The 13,437-nt window shown below is 49.0% G+C and overlaps 1 protein-coding gene across 7 annotated transcripts in view; it reads right to left on the reverse strand.

Moving 5' to 3' along the window:
• Positions 1-13,437, reverse strand: part of RAPGEF4 (Rap guanine nucleotide exchange factor 4) — a 92,627-nt gene that overhangs the window by 65,186 nt on the left and 14,004 nt on the right. For 6 of the 7 annotated variants that reach the window (XM_078866888.1, XM_078866880.1, XM_078866955.1 and 3 more), the window contains exon 4: positions 12,799-12,945. In XM_078866888.1, the coding sequence (XP_078723014.1) occupies positions 12,799-12,945 (147 nt within the window). Of the gene's footprint in view, positions 1-8,240; positions 8,392-12,798; positions 12,946-13,437 lie in introns of those variants that run through there. The other variant, XM_078866912.1, reaches the window with a different exon arrangement.

A 13,437-nucleotide genomic window follows, 5' to 3' on the forward strand; every position in this document is an offset into this window, starting at 1 on the left:
CAGGCATGTTCCCAATTTCTAATATTTCCAGGGAAATTATACTTAAGAAACCCTTAGCAGAGCTTCTGGACATGTTCGTCCTCAATCTGTTTTTGCTCAGCGCAGGGTCAATGCGTCCATTCACACCGATGCTCACGAAGGCTCCATCATTAAACTCAGCGCTGCGGATTGTCGAGTGTGGTGCGTGCGGTGTGAGCTCTGCGCGCCGGACACAGTTGACACCTCGGGCAACGTGTTATGATGACACTGGCAACGCGCAGACTGCATCGTAAAATACGTAAACAAGTAAGTTAACAGCCAGCTTACGTTGCCGTGTATTTATTCGATCTGTAATTTTCGCAGATTAATGTTCAGCATCAAATGCGCGCGTGTTTATCCCTCACACGACATTGCCCCCCCTGATGGAAGCAGCAGCAGGATACCTTTGCGCCGGCGTAGCGGTGTGAAATGTGCGTCAGATCACCCTGCTATGGTGGCTAATTATATCAAACTACCATCATCAGTCTCCTCGGCCCATCGCCACCATTCACGGTGTCGCGACGCGACAGCCTCTCTCCTGCTCGCAGGACCCATCTCTCGACTCTCCCATTTGCACGGGCAGGAGATACTGGTGAGCGGGTCTGCTGCGTCGAGTGCCAGTACCGTCGTTAGTCTCCGACATCATCCATACTCCCGTCGAGCGATGCCTCCTGCCCAGGCCCACTTTACTTTAACTCAACAGTCACCGTGACGTCCCGAACTTGCACGTGTCCTCCGATTCATGGTTTCCTCGTTTCGTCCCTCAGTGCAATCGCAAGCGTGCTCGTATATGTTGCGTTGCGCTGTTTTCCAGCTTTCTTTCCATTTAAACAAAAAAAAAATCAAAGCTCATATTTCGTTTCAAATCTCTACGCCATAGCTGGTAATACACACCGATTAAAACCTGCTCTGCTTGAGGCAACTGTATTTCGTCATTCATCCCGGTCCACCTTCAATCATGTCCTGAAATTCATTTTCCACGCGCAGTTCTCAGAAAATCTGAAATTGTGTCAATATTTGCGGCAATTGTGTTCATGTTTTCATTGCTCCAATCCAATTTTTTTTTGTAAAAGCTTCTCTCTGTAAACAACGTTGGCTAATTAAGGACAACAACAGGAAAGATAGCATCAAAATCTAGGTCAAGAGGCAGCAAGATTTAGACGAAGTCTAAGCAACAGATAATTATCTCGAGAAGCAAAATGAGGAAATGGATGGAATACCTAGTATAGTGATGGATTGTGCGTTGAATATTTGGGGTGAGATGAACAAGCAAACAGAAATAAAATTATCTAGAACCACAACAGGCATTGAACAATGCCAGCGATATGAAAAGAGGCAAACTTTCTCAACAATAGATAGAAAAAAACAGAACTCTGTAAAATTGTTGGGAAGATAATGAGAAATAAATCAGAGAAAAGCGCAAACATGATTGATGACATTATTCCGGGCTTTGGGAGCAGGAAATCAGCAAAAAGAGGTTAATGCTTGGCAATTCACAGATGGGAACTGGTAAAAATATAAAACCATAACACATGTAACACATACAGTAGAACGTTTAACATTAGTGGAAGGATAATATATCTCCCAGGAATTAACTGCTTTTCAGATGAAAAGGGGGAATTTGAAGAAGCACACTCTGCCTTTGGCTCAGAGAGCATAGCTGTGGACATCATCAAATAATTAAGACCAGGCCTTAGTACAATATTAGTGAACATATTTACTAAATGTTTACACACAAATGACATACTTCAATCGCGTAAACATGCCCGAATCATTCTTCTGTTCAAATATTCAGACGAAACTAAGTCGAAGAATTACAGACCCATTAGTAGGCGCTTATCGCTTATCGCACATGTATAAAATTTTCACGCAAGATCTTTATCTTCGGGAATAGCGTAATGGTGACTTTCGAGGCCAACTCCCCAAGGGAGTATGCAGGGTTTAAGTGAAGCTTTTTCTACAATTGATCACGTACAAACTTGCAATCAGAGTCAATAAATATATGAACATCAAGTGCCATTATGCCTCGCCTCTGTAGGCAATGGATGACAAGGCATTTGACTCGGTAGAAAGTGACGCAATAACCAAAGCTATCACGAAAGCATTATTACGTCACCTCAAGTGACATAACTTTAGCGATTCCGATTTGTCTATGCCGCCGATATTAGTTTATTCAGTGAAAACAACTTGAAATGAGCGGGTTATCAAATAATTCACCATAGAAATAAATCAGCATCGCTCAAGTTTTTGCTACCTTAGGTGGTACCATTTTTTTGGTCTGGCTCATGCACTCGTGTCAGAAGGTGAGTCGGGAAAGGAGAGGCGCTTTTTGCCAAATTGTTATATCGGTGTATTGAGAATAGAGAGAAAAAAAAAACACAAAACAGTTAATCGCATGCGTAAGGCGGAAAAGTTGACTAAAATGAATGAAGAACAAAGTTCATAGGGCCAGGATGTAGACATCGCTTTAAGTGTCCTCGTGACGCCAGTCAGGTGCTTGCTCAGCAGATCTCTCATCCTCGTGGTGATAGCCGAGTCCGGTGACATTGTCCCCGTCACCGCATTTTGAGCGACGAAGAACGAGCACCTGGGTCGTCATTCGTATAAAATCCCAGTGCTAACAACGTGTTAGCCACCGCCGCAGCATGCAGGCCCCATGTGTACACCGATTCCCCTGGTCAACGGACGTCAAAATCCATTACGGTATCGTATTACCTTACAGTATTACATTGTTCTAAATATCAAAATTCATGCAATCAGTAACACACACATTGGATATGTGTATTTTTTTTTCTATAACCGAGGTTCGCAGTTTATGGCATTCAGAGGCAGGAAATGTGGTACAATTACCAACACAACTCCAAAAAACAAAAGGACAATACCTCACCACTAGATTACACACCCCACAGCTGTTAGTTCATGGTTTATGTTTTTTTTGTTCGAGGTGCAGCTGTGGTAACAAATTCAGGCCACACAGTTCCTAGACACAGCGGTTATCAGAGTAAACTTTGAAACGTACGGTCCATTGTTCAATCTGACGCTGCCTGAAGGTCTCGAAGTGGTGGTCGTAGATGCTATAGGTGTCATCTGGCCATCTCTGTGGGTTGGTCATGGGAGCTCAGGGCCAGTTCATATATCACTCGCACCTGATCTTAGCCGTGGTCAGCAATTTAACTCAGGTCACCGGGTCCATTGCCAAGTGTGCTAACCACTGCGCCACTGCTCCATCCCGCCGTCCTGATGGTACGTGTCCAAAAAAATAGGAAGCAATCTCATTTAATAATCCATGGCTGCTGTCAGTGTTCGGTGAGGCAGCAGCAGCAGCAGCAGGAGCAGCTTGACAGCGCCACGGTGCATTTGCTTAATTGTTTGAGCCACGTTACCACTTTGATTAAACGTTGCAGGCAGAGGTAAAATCGTCGCTTTCACGGTGTTGTGGAAGAGACGCTTTTGGTATCCATTAATTCCCCAGACACCACCTCCAAGTGTTTACTTTTCATCCCAGTGATCGGCATATAGGGTTTATTATGCACAGCCTGTAACCAGATCATTCCAATTGTGCCCAAATCTCGTCGGGCCTCAGAAACTAAGCACAGTAGCACCAAGCCTGGATAGTGCTTGGATGGGTGACCACCATGCACAAGCAGGCTGTGTTAACTGGCTGCAGGTCTACTCGGTGGGCAGACAGAGGGGGGGGAACCATAAAAACCCCATTGTTGTACTTTACTATCTATGGTCCCACGCATTTTCTCCCCGCACTCACGTGCTTGGTGAAGTACGTTCAAATAACCCCCCACCCCCTGCAACCCGATCGCAGGTCCCCCCAACTGGAAGTGACTTGATAAAAGTGACTGCGCCCGTACAATCGGCATCTTAGGCCGAGTGTAGAACGAGAACCACGTGTTCCATTTAAAACGTTTTTTTGGGGGGGGGGATCAGATCGAGTAAATATAAATGTGTCAAATTTCGATTTAAAGTTTTCGTGACTGTAGGGATTCATCTTCTTGGTTATTTCGGTAAAGTCACGTAGAAGGGAAATAATACAATAATAAAAATAAAACATAATAAAATAATTCTCACGACGTATCGGCCACAACGCAAGCAGCCGTCCTCAGGTGAGAATTATTTTATCATGTTTTATTTTTATTATTTTATTATTTCCATTCTACGTGACTTTACCGAAAAAACCAAGAAGATGAATCCCTGCAGTCACGAAAGCTTTAAATCGAAATGTGAGAGCCGCCTACCTCTCACGCCCTGTGCACGTGCACCCAGTTCCAAAGAAGTCCCCGGACAATGGGGTTATTTTTCTGGGAACTGTCCCCACTAACGCGGATTGCGTAATGCGATTTTGAAAACAAATTAACTCGACACTCCATCGCAACTATCATGCTGAATCTCCGATAGACGGTGCATCACAGTGGGAGAGTGCATAACGGGAACGCTGGGAGATGTAATCTTATACAGTACGTTGCGCATGATGAAGAGCGCAAATTCTGTAAAGGATTCCTTTCGTTTATTCCACTTGATGAATTATAAAGCCATTAAGAGACAGGGACGAAACGCGAAGGGGTACACGTCGCCAAAACAGAAATGCACTCGAAGGGGCTTTTCTTAAAGGTCACTTTAACACATCCATCAGCGATGACCTCTGTTTCAATGTAAAATATTGCCTGTGTGTGGGCAAAAATAAAAATCCATGATGCAGGAATAAGGATTGAATTATGTCTGAGTCCACATAACAAACACAAAACAGCACACGATAATAAATTGATGAGGGTGGTTCTTATCCCAGAACTATGAATACTGGATTGTACAAACACAAGTCAGTGGCTCGTGCCATACGCTACAAGTTGATGTGGCTGCTGGATTACTGCAGACACTGCCTTGTGAATTATAAGCACAAATATTATTGTTGTTATTTTAAGCACAGTGCATTATCTTGCTCCTTCTGCATGTGTAGGGGTCACCACCTTTCCCACCAGATCCAGACATGCCTCTCAGTCAGCGGAGGTCCATTAAAACGGCGCATTGTACCGTAATAAATGTTACAACACAATGCCCGTACCGAATATCGGTACCAATCAATGCCTGCCACCCGAACGCGGATAGCTGCCAAATCCGAGACTGTCCGGGTTCAAGCCCGGAAAGGTGGCAACCCCAATTCGTGTGCTCAAAAAAGTTTCTGGCCTGCAGATTTAAAATCTGCGCTTAAAGTTCACTTAAGACTGAGGGCCACATGTGACTTCCCGACTGCGGGTGATTGTGCCGAGTTGACATTTTACCGCAGAACAATTGGCAGGATGCTTATTAAGGCGTGCAGAGAGGGAACAGGCAGCGCAGGAAACGGGGGAGAGCCACGCCCCGTGCGCTCTCCCCCTTAGGGTCACTCAAGAGTCGAGGTTGTTGCTGCGCAATAATCACGGCAAGGAGGCAACCGGAGACGAATCTAGAAACCTTCCCAAGCGGGCAGAGGGGAGTAGAAGGGAGGGAGGTCGTGATATTTAAAGATTTTTAAATAGGGCCCTACGTTTTATATATATAAAAGTATTAAGTATTTGCATGGCTACAATTAACAACAGCACAAACTCTACACGCCGTGCTAGACCGGGATCAATATCATCGTAAAGTCGCACACGCCGTTAGGCAGCACTAAAGAAGAAGAAGTATTTTCTCCGGTAACTATCAATAAAATACCAATTTTTGGGGTCTCAATGGTGGGGGTGGGGGGGGCAGTAGTGCCCCCTATCGCCTCTCGGATCATGCCACTGAAGGGCAATAGCAACGAAGGAGTGAGCAACTCAAGACGCCCACGCAACTCCACAAAGGCACGAAGCTGACGTACACTTTGGATGTATTCCCTCCTGGAATTTGGTTTTTGTCCACGCTAAATGTCATTGCCTGCATCCCCTCAATAATGATCAATGTCGGGTACGCTCACCATGAGCTTCCGAAACGCAGGAGCGAGGCAGGAGTCCTGGTGTGACTTGGCCCTGGTGTGAGGAGTAGGAAGCTACTGGGCGCTGTGCACTTTTGAATATAGATCGAAAACTCATTTCTTTAGAACTGATTTTTGTGTTTAGTTTGTTGTCTCAACCCCCCCACCCCCGCACCTTCGATTAGCACGGCTGGCTACGTACGGTGCGAAAGAAGTCCAAAACACACATTGGCCTCTCGTCTCATTTTCACCGCCCGTCTTCCACGGGCCCGGTACGAGTCGCGTGGTGGCAGCCATGACGGAACTTGTGGATTGCGCCCTTCATACCCGAACCCGTTCTCCGCCGTCTCCCTCAACAAAGAGCAAGCGCCACGCAAGCGCACGTCACTTAGTACCCGTTCCGGCTCCTCCGGCATGGGAGGATCCAGTTAGAGCTGCCCGTGTGAGCCACTGTGACAGCGATTCACCGCTCAGGAGATGGTACTTGTTGGGCCAGAGAGAGACGACGTTTGGATGGTGCAGGACCCACCCCCCCCAGCCCATTTAAAACCGACCCTGATGTTACAAACGACCTCCCATTCCGAAATTTGCGAAGTTGTGTTTCACCAGGAATTTATTCGTGCGAAATAGGTGGCATAACGTCTTATTGGTCATTCAAATGAAAAAAAAAACATTGAAAATGTGTTGAATGGTATAGCCGTGGTGTTTGACTCCAGCTGCTGCGATTTGGACTTGGTAAACAAGGAGGTCATCTTCTTGGTTCTTTCGGTAAAATCACGTAGAAGGGAAATAATAAAATAATAAACATAAAACATAATAAAATAATTCTCACGACGTTTCGGCCACAACACAAGCAGCCGTCCTCAGGTGAAGAACAGGTCTGTCGGAAAGACAGCGTCTGAATGAAACACGCTGTCTTTCCGACAGACCTGTTTTTCACCTGAGGACGGCTGCTTGCGTTGTGGCCGAAACGTCGTGAGAATTGTATTTTATTATGTTTTATTTTTGTTATTTTATTATTTCCCTTCTACGTGACTTTACCGAAAGAACCAAGAAGATGAATCCCTGCAGTCACGAAAGCTTTAAATCGAAAAATAAAACAAGGAGGTGTTCGATAAAAACGCTGTACTATGGCGTGCTATATAAAGTTTAAACAGCACACACGTTGCCTACACTGGAGAGCTCATTTATTGCCTAACCATTACTCGAAAATGATTCTTCGCGATTTGTTAAACAGGCCATCATTGTTGACTATATATTTTGTTTAAAATTGTGCTGTGAAGTAAATACTGTCTTTTTTCGTTTGTACAAAATGTGCACCCCATACTTGACCCTGATTTCCTTTTACATCTAATGATATCTTTGTATTTTATTAGGTTTTATGTTTATTATTTAATTATTTCCCTTCTACGTGACTTTACCGAAAGAACCAAGAAGATATAGTGATATCGTTTCTCACTGCCCTCTTGCACCACCTTAAAGCATTTTTTTTTAGAAAGGCATGCCTTCTCTTCTGAGCTGTACAGGGATAATAATCTGCAACATTAGCACCACTCCTTGCTTGAATGCACCATCACAATCCTCAGGGAAATCAGTATTTTTAATACAAGGCCACATGCAAGCAGCCATGGCTATGCGATGTCAAATCTGGTACACAGAATAGGCATTGGCATCCGTTGCATATTCCAACCATTGACCCAATCACCCAGTTTTTTTTGTCCTGCTAGGTTTTATGCCACGGCGGGTTTTATAACAGAGAGTTCAAATGTTAAGCACTGGATTATAGCTTAAATTCGGCTTAATATGATTACAGCACATGGTGCACGTACACGTTCCATCAGCACAGTTTTCTGATTCGCTATAAAACACGATTCAAATACGGCGTATATATGTGTATGATGAATTCATGATTATCGAGTAGTAACTAGTGATCTGCAACTTTAAAGCTACAATCTCTACAAAGCAGACACCTTAGCCGCTGTTGCAGTACGTCATTTAGTGCAAAAAATCATTCGTGTTATCTATTAAAATACCAAAGACCGCAATTATATATCGGATAAAATTATTAATATTGCGCGTAACCTTTCCGCTGTAGACTCACGGAACAATTCCGAGGAGGGGAAACGGCTTTTGCGAAACATTTGGGCCCTTCAAAACGCACCTCATCTATTGTTACTCTGGCCACCTATCGAACGTTTAAAAAAAATGTTCTGGGCTCCGACCGAAGTTTGCCGTGCGATCGTCGCCGCTCAAGCCGCCTTTGAAGGCGAGAGTGGCTACTCACGGCCAGAAGCTCGGACAGGCAGCGCAACATGGAGAGAGGTTCGTCTTGCCGCGCGCTCTGCGGACGAACTCCGGCGCTGATCGCGTGGGGGGCCTGCGTCTGGAAGCGTCGCGGCCGCGCGGTTAAGTATATAGCAAGGTTCATCCGGCCCGAGGCAGGGCCTGCCACCACCCCGCTTCCAAGCTCGAGGAAGTTTACTTTGGCAAGTGCGGAGGAAACAGACCCCCCCCCCCCGCTGCCAAATCACACACAATGCGTGCGAGCGAGCGCACAACACAGCGATGGCCTCGCGTAATCTTGTGACACTGTATGTCCGTGCGCATTCAGACATTCAATTGGCAAAGCCGTCCGAAAAAAAACCGGTAGGTGTTCCCACCTAAACGTGGAAATGGATTTAGATGATTTGCACCATTACCTGCATGGTAATCCATAGCGGTTTAACCCTGCTGCCATCACTGCCAATTATAAAATCGACAGACACTGTGAAACGGGCCGGCAGCTGATGTGCGATACTCCTGGGATATCCACGGTACAGCAACAACAACAACTTGCATTTACAAGGCGCTAAATCACGTAACCACACGTCCCAAAGCACAGCAACGACGGGGAGAGTACGCATCGGATACTGAGCGGGAGAAAGGTAAAACTAGACAGGGTGGAAATCGCGGTCAAACAGACGAGTTTTGAGTTGTGAATTTAATGTGGGAAGCCAGGATAAGAGCCGAGGATGAGTGGGGACTGAGTTCCAGAGGGTGGGAGCGCAGTGTCTGAACGGGAAGGCCACCGATAGTCAGCCGGAGAGGGTGTGAGTTCAAGTTTATTTATTAGGTATAGCCCTGTGAGCCATTCGGCTCTTGAATCGGGTGCAACCGCAAGAAACAAAAAACAAAAACATGAACAAGAAAACATCTTAAAGTGACGATGTGACTATGTCCAAACAGAAAATCCAAGAAAAGACAGCAAAATATTGCAGAAAAGCACCGTACACCAACGCTGTGTGCGGTGATGAGGAGGTGAGGAGGAGGCCAGAGTTGACCAAGCAAAGAGGGCAAGCAGGACTGTATGGTTGCAATAGGTCACTCAGGTAGGGGGGAGGTGGTGGCAGCAGGGGGGAGGGGAGAAGGTGACGACACCACAGAGGGACTTGTGAGGTGCTGGGGACGTCTACAGTGCAGGTGGCTCCTCGGCCTCACCTCTCGGGTCATCGCCGGAAACCCGCACGTGAACGAAACGGAGCAGGATGGAGCGCAACACAATATCGCAACACCAGACAAAAAACTGCGGCATCATCCAAACATTGCCAAGTGACAAGAGCCCCTCAATTGCCACGTGAGGCACACACACCCAAGACCTGAACACAGGAATGAATGTGCAAAAATAACAAAGGAATAAAACAAATCTTGCATGTGGTTGGATTCTGTAGCGCGTTATGAACCATTGCGTGTCAAGTCGAGCAAGGCGGTCATGTCGCATGGCACGTGACATAATCGGGAGTGGAGGGAGATGGGAGGCGAGGCGCGCTTCCTTTTAGCGCTCCCGTTGGCAAAATCCTTTCCATGTCGGTTTCCGCCTCTCAGCTTTGGGCCACCCTTTAGGGGGCCCGATTTGGCTGGATTTGAATAGAGTTAAGTCCCTACTGGCAACACAACTTTAAGTCTTGTTCATATTGGATCATCTTTATGATTGTAATCGTGCCCCCGCCCCCCGTTCCAGACGGACAGAGCTCATGTATACATTCTTCAAAGTTCGCTGTTAAAGCATTATTATGGAGAAGAAGAAAAAGAGTAAAAGCAGCAGCATGTTGCTCTACGCCTGACCAACTAAGCGCTCTCCACACCACAGTTGAGAACAGATTTCCTGACGGAAATCACGAGAGTTCTCAGTGCCACCTGCAGCTGTTCACCCCTTGAGATGAGGATACCGCTGTGGATTCCAACACCCTAAATATTTTACACCGTTTAGCATAAATAGTCACCATAAAACGCCTACTAGGCGCACACACACACACGATCGCACACACTCGCACCCTACCGGATTGAGGCTAACCTTGCACTTTTATAAAACAGCCCCTATAGAGCTTGACGGGAAACGCGAACATTGGCCGACCGAAGAGACGCAGAGGTCAGTTCAAGGCTTCACGTTTTCCCCCTCGAGTCACGCTGCTTAGCGAGGTCCACTCCATTGTTTTCTCCTCCGCGAGAGTGGTAGAAACACTCTACGTGGACGCAGCAGCTGTGTTTACCATTTTGCTGCGTTAAGCGGTGAGGAAACTAAGCAACCTTTTCAAAGTACATCGAAAGATTATTTATTACCACTTTGAATATTATCTTAAGACAATAAAGTCAGGTTGTAACGTACGTACACCTGCAAAACAAACTTCAGAATCCCACAAAAAATCTCAATTTTCACTCAGTGTTAAAGGCCACGAGGCCAGATTGAGCTGCGTTGTATACTGATGGTCAAAGACGCAACACCGAGTCCACACCTAAGACTCTGAAGACATCATTTAAAAAATGTAATATAGTCGTACGCTCCGAATGAGAAGCGTTGCTCAAACTTCACTTCAAAAGCCTCAGGGCGAGCGACGCATTCCCTTTGGCAGAATTGCATGTATTCAATCATGTCTTCAAATAAAAGAGCCAATGGATATCTGAAGATGAGCAAAGATTAAAGCCTTCACATTTCTGAAAAAAAAAATATTTTTTTTTATACATATATATAAACGAAACACCGAGAGATTTCCAACAAAATTTCAACCGTACGACATGAGCATATTCGTCCTCTAATCAGAGGGCTCTGATGAGGCTTCAACACCAAAGCCGAACACCGTCCCCCGCCCCTCGCCCCCCGCCCCCGCCCCCCGCCCCCCGCCACCCGTCCCCGGCCCCCGCCCCTCGCCCCCCGCCCCCCGCCCCTCGCCCCCCGCCCCCGCCCCCCGCCCCCCGCCACCCGTCCCCCGCCCCTCGCCCCCCGCCCCCCGTCCCCCGCCCCTCGCCCCCCGCCCCCCGCCCCTCGCCCCCCGCCCCTCGCCCCCCGCCCCTCGCCCCCCGCCCCTCGCCCCCCGCCCCCGCCCCCCGCCCCCCGCCACCCGTCCCCCGCCCCTCGCCCCCCGCCCCCCGTCCCCCGCCCCTCGCCCCCCGCCCCCCGCCCCTCGCCCCCCGCCCCTCGCCCCCCGCCCCTGGCCCCCCGCCCCCGCCCCCCGCCCCCGCCCCCCGCCCCCGCCCCCCGCCCCCCGTCCCCGGCCCCCGCCCCTCGCCCCCCGCCCCCCGCTCCTCGCCCCCCGCCCCCGCCCCCGCCCCCCGCCCCCCGCCACCCGTCCCCGGCCCCCGCCCCCCGCCCCCCGCCCCTCGCCCCTCGCCCCCCGCCCCTCGCCCCCCGCCCCTCGCCCCCCGCCCCTGGCCCCCCGCCCCCCGCCGGAGCCCGACACGAGCGAGGGAGCCAGGCGGGAGCCCCCTCTGTGTGTCCCCGGCGCCACCAAGTGGTGGCTGTGACGCCGACTCACGAGTCGTGCACGTGACCCGCCGCGTCCCCACGAGTCGTGCACGCCCAGCGGAACCTTGCGCGATACTTCTTGACGGGGCCTCCAAAGTGCACCCAGCCTGGCACGGGGAGCAGTCGGTGACCGTCGCCGAGTGGCAAACGGCGGCTGTCATTGATGTTTTTTGACCGCTTTCGCGACCAATATCGTCCATATTACAGAGGGGTTTTTTTTAGTCATATCGCGTCGATTTACGCGATTTAACCCAAAAAAACCCACTGCATTATAGATTTGTCTCGACCAGCGGTTGCCAGCCTTGTCGAGCGTGCGGACATCTTTTCAACCTCCACACATTTTGCCGAACGCCACCGCTAGCTATTCAAAATGTTATATTTCCTTGGTGAGGATGTTATTATTTTTGTTTCTTGTTTTCCGCAGACCGCCCCCCCCCCCCAGCGTTGCCAACTTTGGAAAACCATCAAACAAGCCTAATTAATGGAACTTCCAAAAACATTTTTAAATGTCACTAGGCTATTTACTAAGTACTGCAGCAAATGTCGTAAACTGATACAGGAACTGTAATACACGCCTGCAATTACTGCTAAATCTGCACCATGTCCTCATTCTACAAAGTCGCTATATCTGTGACTAGTGACTTCGATCAAAAAAATTCCCACGAGAGAAACCCAACAATTCACAAGATCTAGCAACAAAACCCCTAAACTGACAACTCCAGCCTAAAATATCTTCGCAGCGACTTTGGATCCACACCGAACAAAGACTGTCACTGCATTACACGGAACGCTCTTCTTTCCGATAATAGAAAGCCACTGGGAGCTATGATGCACTTTTAAATCTCGATTGGAAACTCACTTCTTCAAAACTGCTTTTTGTGCTTAGTTTTTCGTCCTTCCCCCGCACCTCCGATTAGCACGTGCGGTGCGAAAGAAGTTCAATGTACACACACGACATGATGATAGGACTCGATGTTGACGCGTTGACCGACCGCCGGCCCCCCCAACCCCAACACGATGCCCCCCCCCACCACAATGCCCCCCCCCCCACCGGCAAGCCACGTACCTCCCAAAGGGCCCTGAAGTCCTTCTGCTCGATGCGCAGGAGCTCGCTGCGCTCGCGCGTGAGGATGGTGGCATGGCGCGGCGTGTTGTCCAGGATCGACTCGCCGAACGCCGTGCCCACTCCCAGCGTGCACAGCGTGACCGAGTCCTACGAGGAGAAGCAGCAGCGCTTGGTGAGGAGGCTGTCGCTCCGAACGCGCGACGGTCATCGGCTCACGCGACCCGCCGCTGCGCGGAGAAACTAACACGAGGCTTAAACAACGCAAATCCTCACTTTTTTCAATCACACTGCTCGATGAAGGAGGGCCCTTCCCACACCGCGCGACCCGTGGGGGTGATTTGACCATATTTCACCGCACCGGTCACTTAGGATTGAAAGCGGGAAGCACGGTATTTATATTTTGGAGCATCGTACGGTTCGACGATTCATTGTCCTGCACTGCTGCTCTGTGCGTGCTGACAACGAAAGCGCAGCAGCAGCCTAACAGCAGCACCTGTGTGCGTTGTGCCTAGCTCGCTGCCCATGGTGGATTACCCATCCAAGATCCCCGCCAAATGCGCGTGCGTCGCGCACAGCGGCAGCACTTCGTGGGCACGCACAGAGCAGCAGCAGCACCACGTGGCCATGAACAGATGAGCA

This window comes from Lampetra fluviatilis, chromosome 2 (genome assembly GCF_964198595.1).
Source record: "Lampetra fluviatilis chromosome 2, kcLamFluv1.1, whole genome shotgun sequence".
NCBI classification, from domain to species: Eukaryota; Metazoa; Chordata; class Hyperoartia; order Petromyzontiformes; family Petromyzontidae; genus Lampetra; species Lampetra fluviatilis.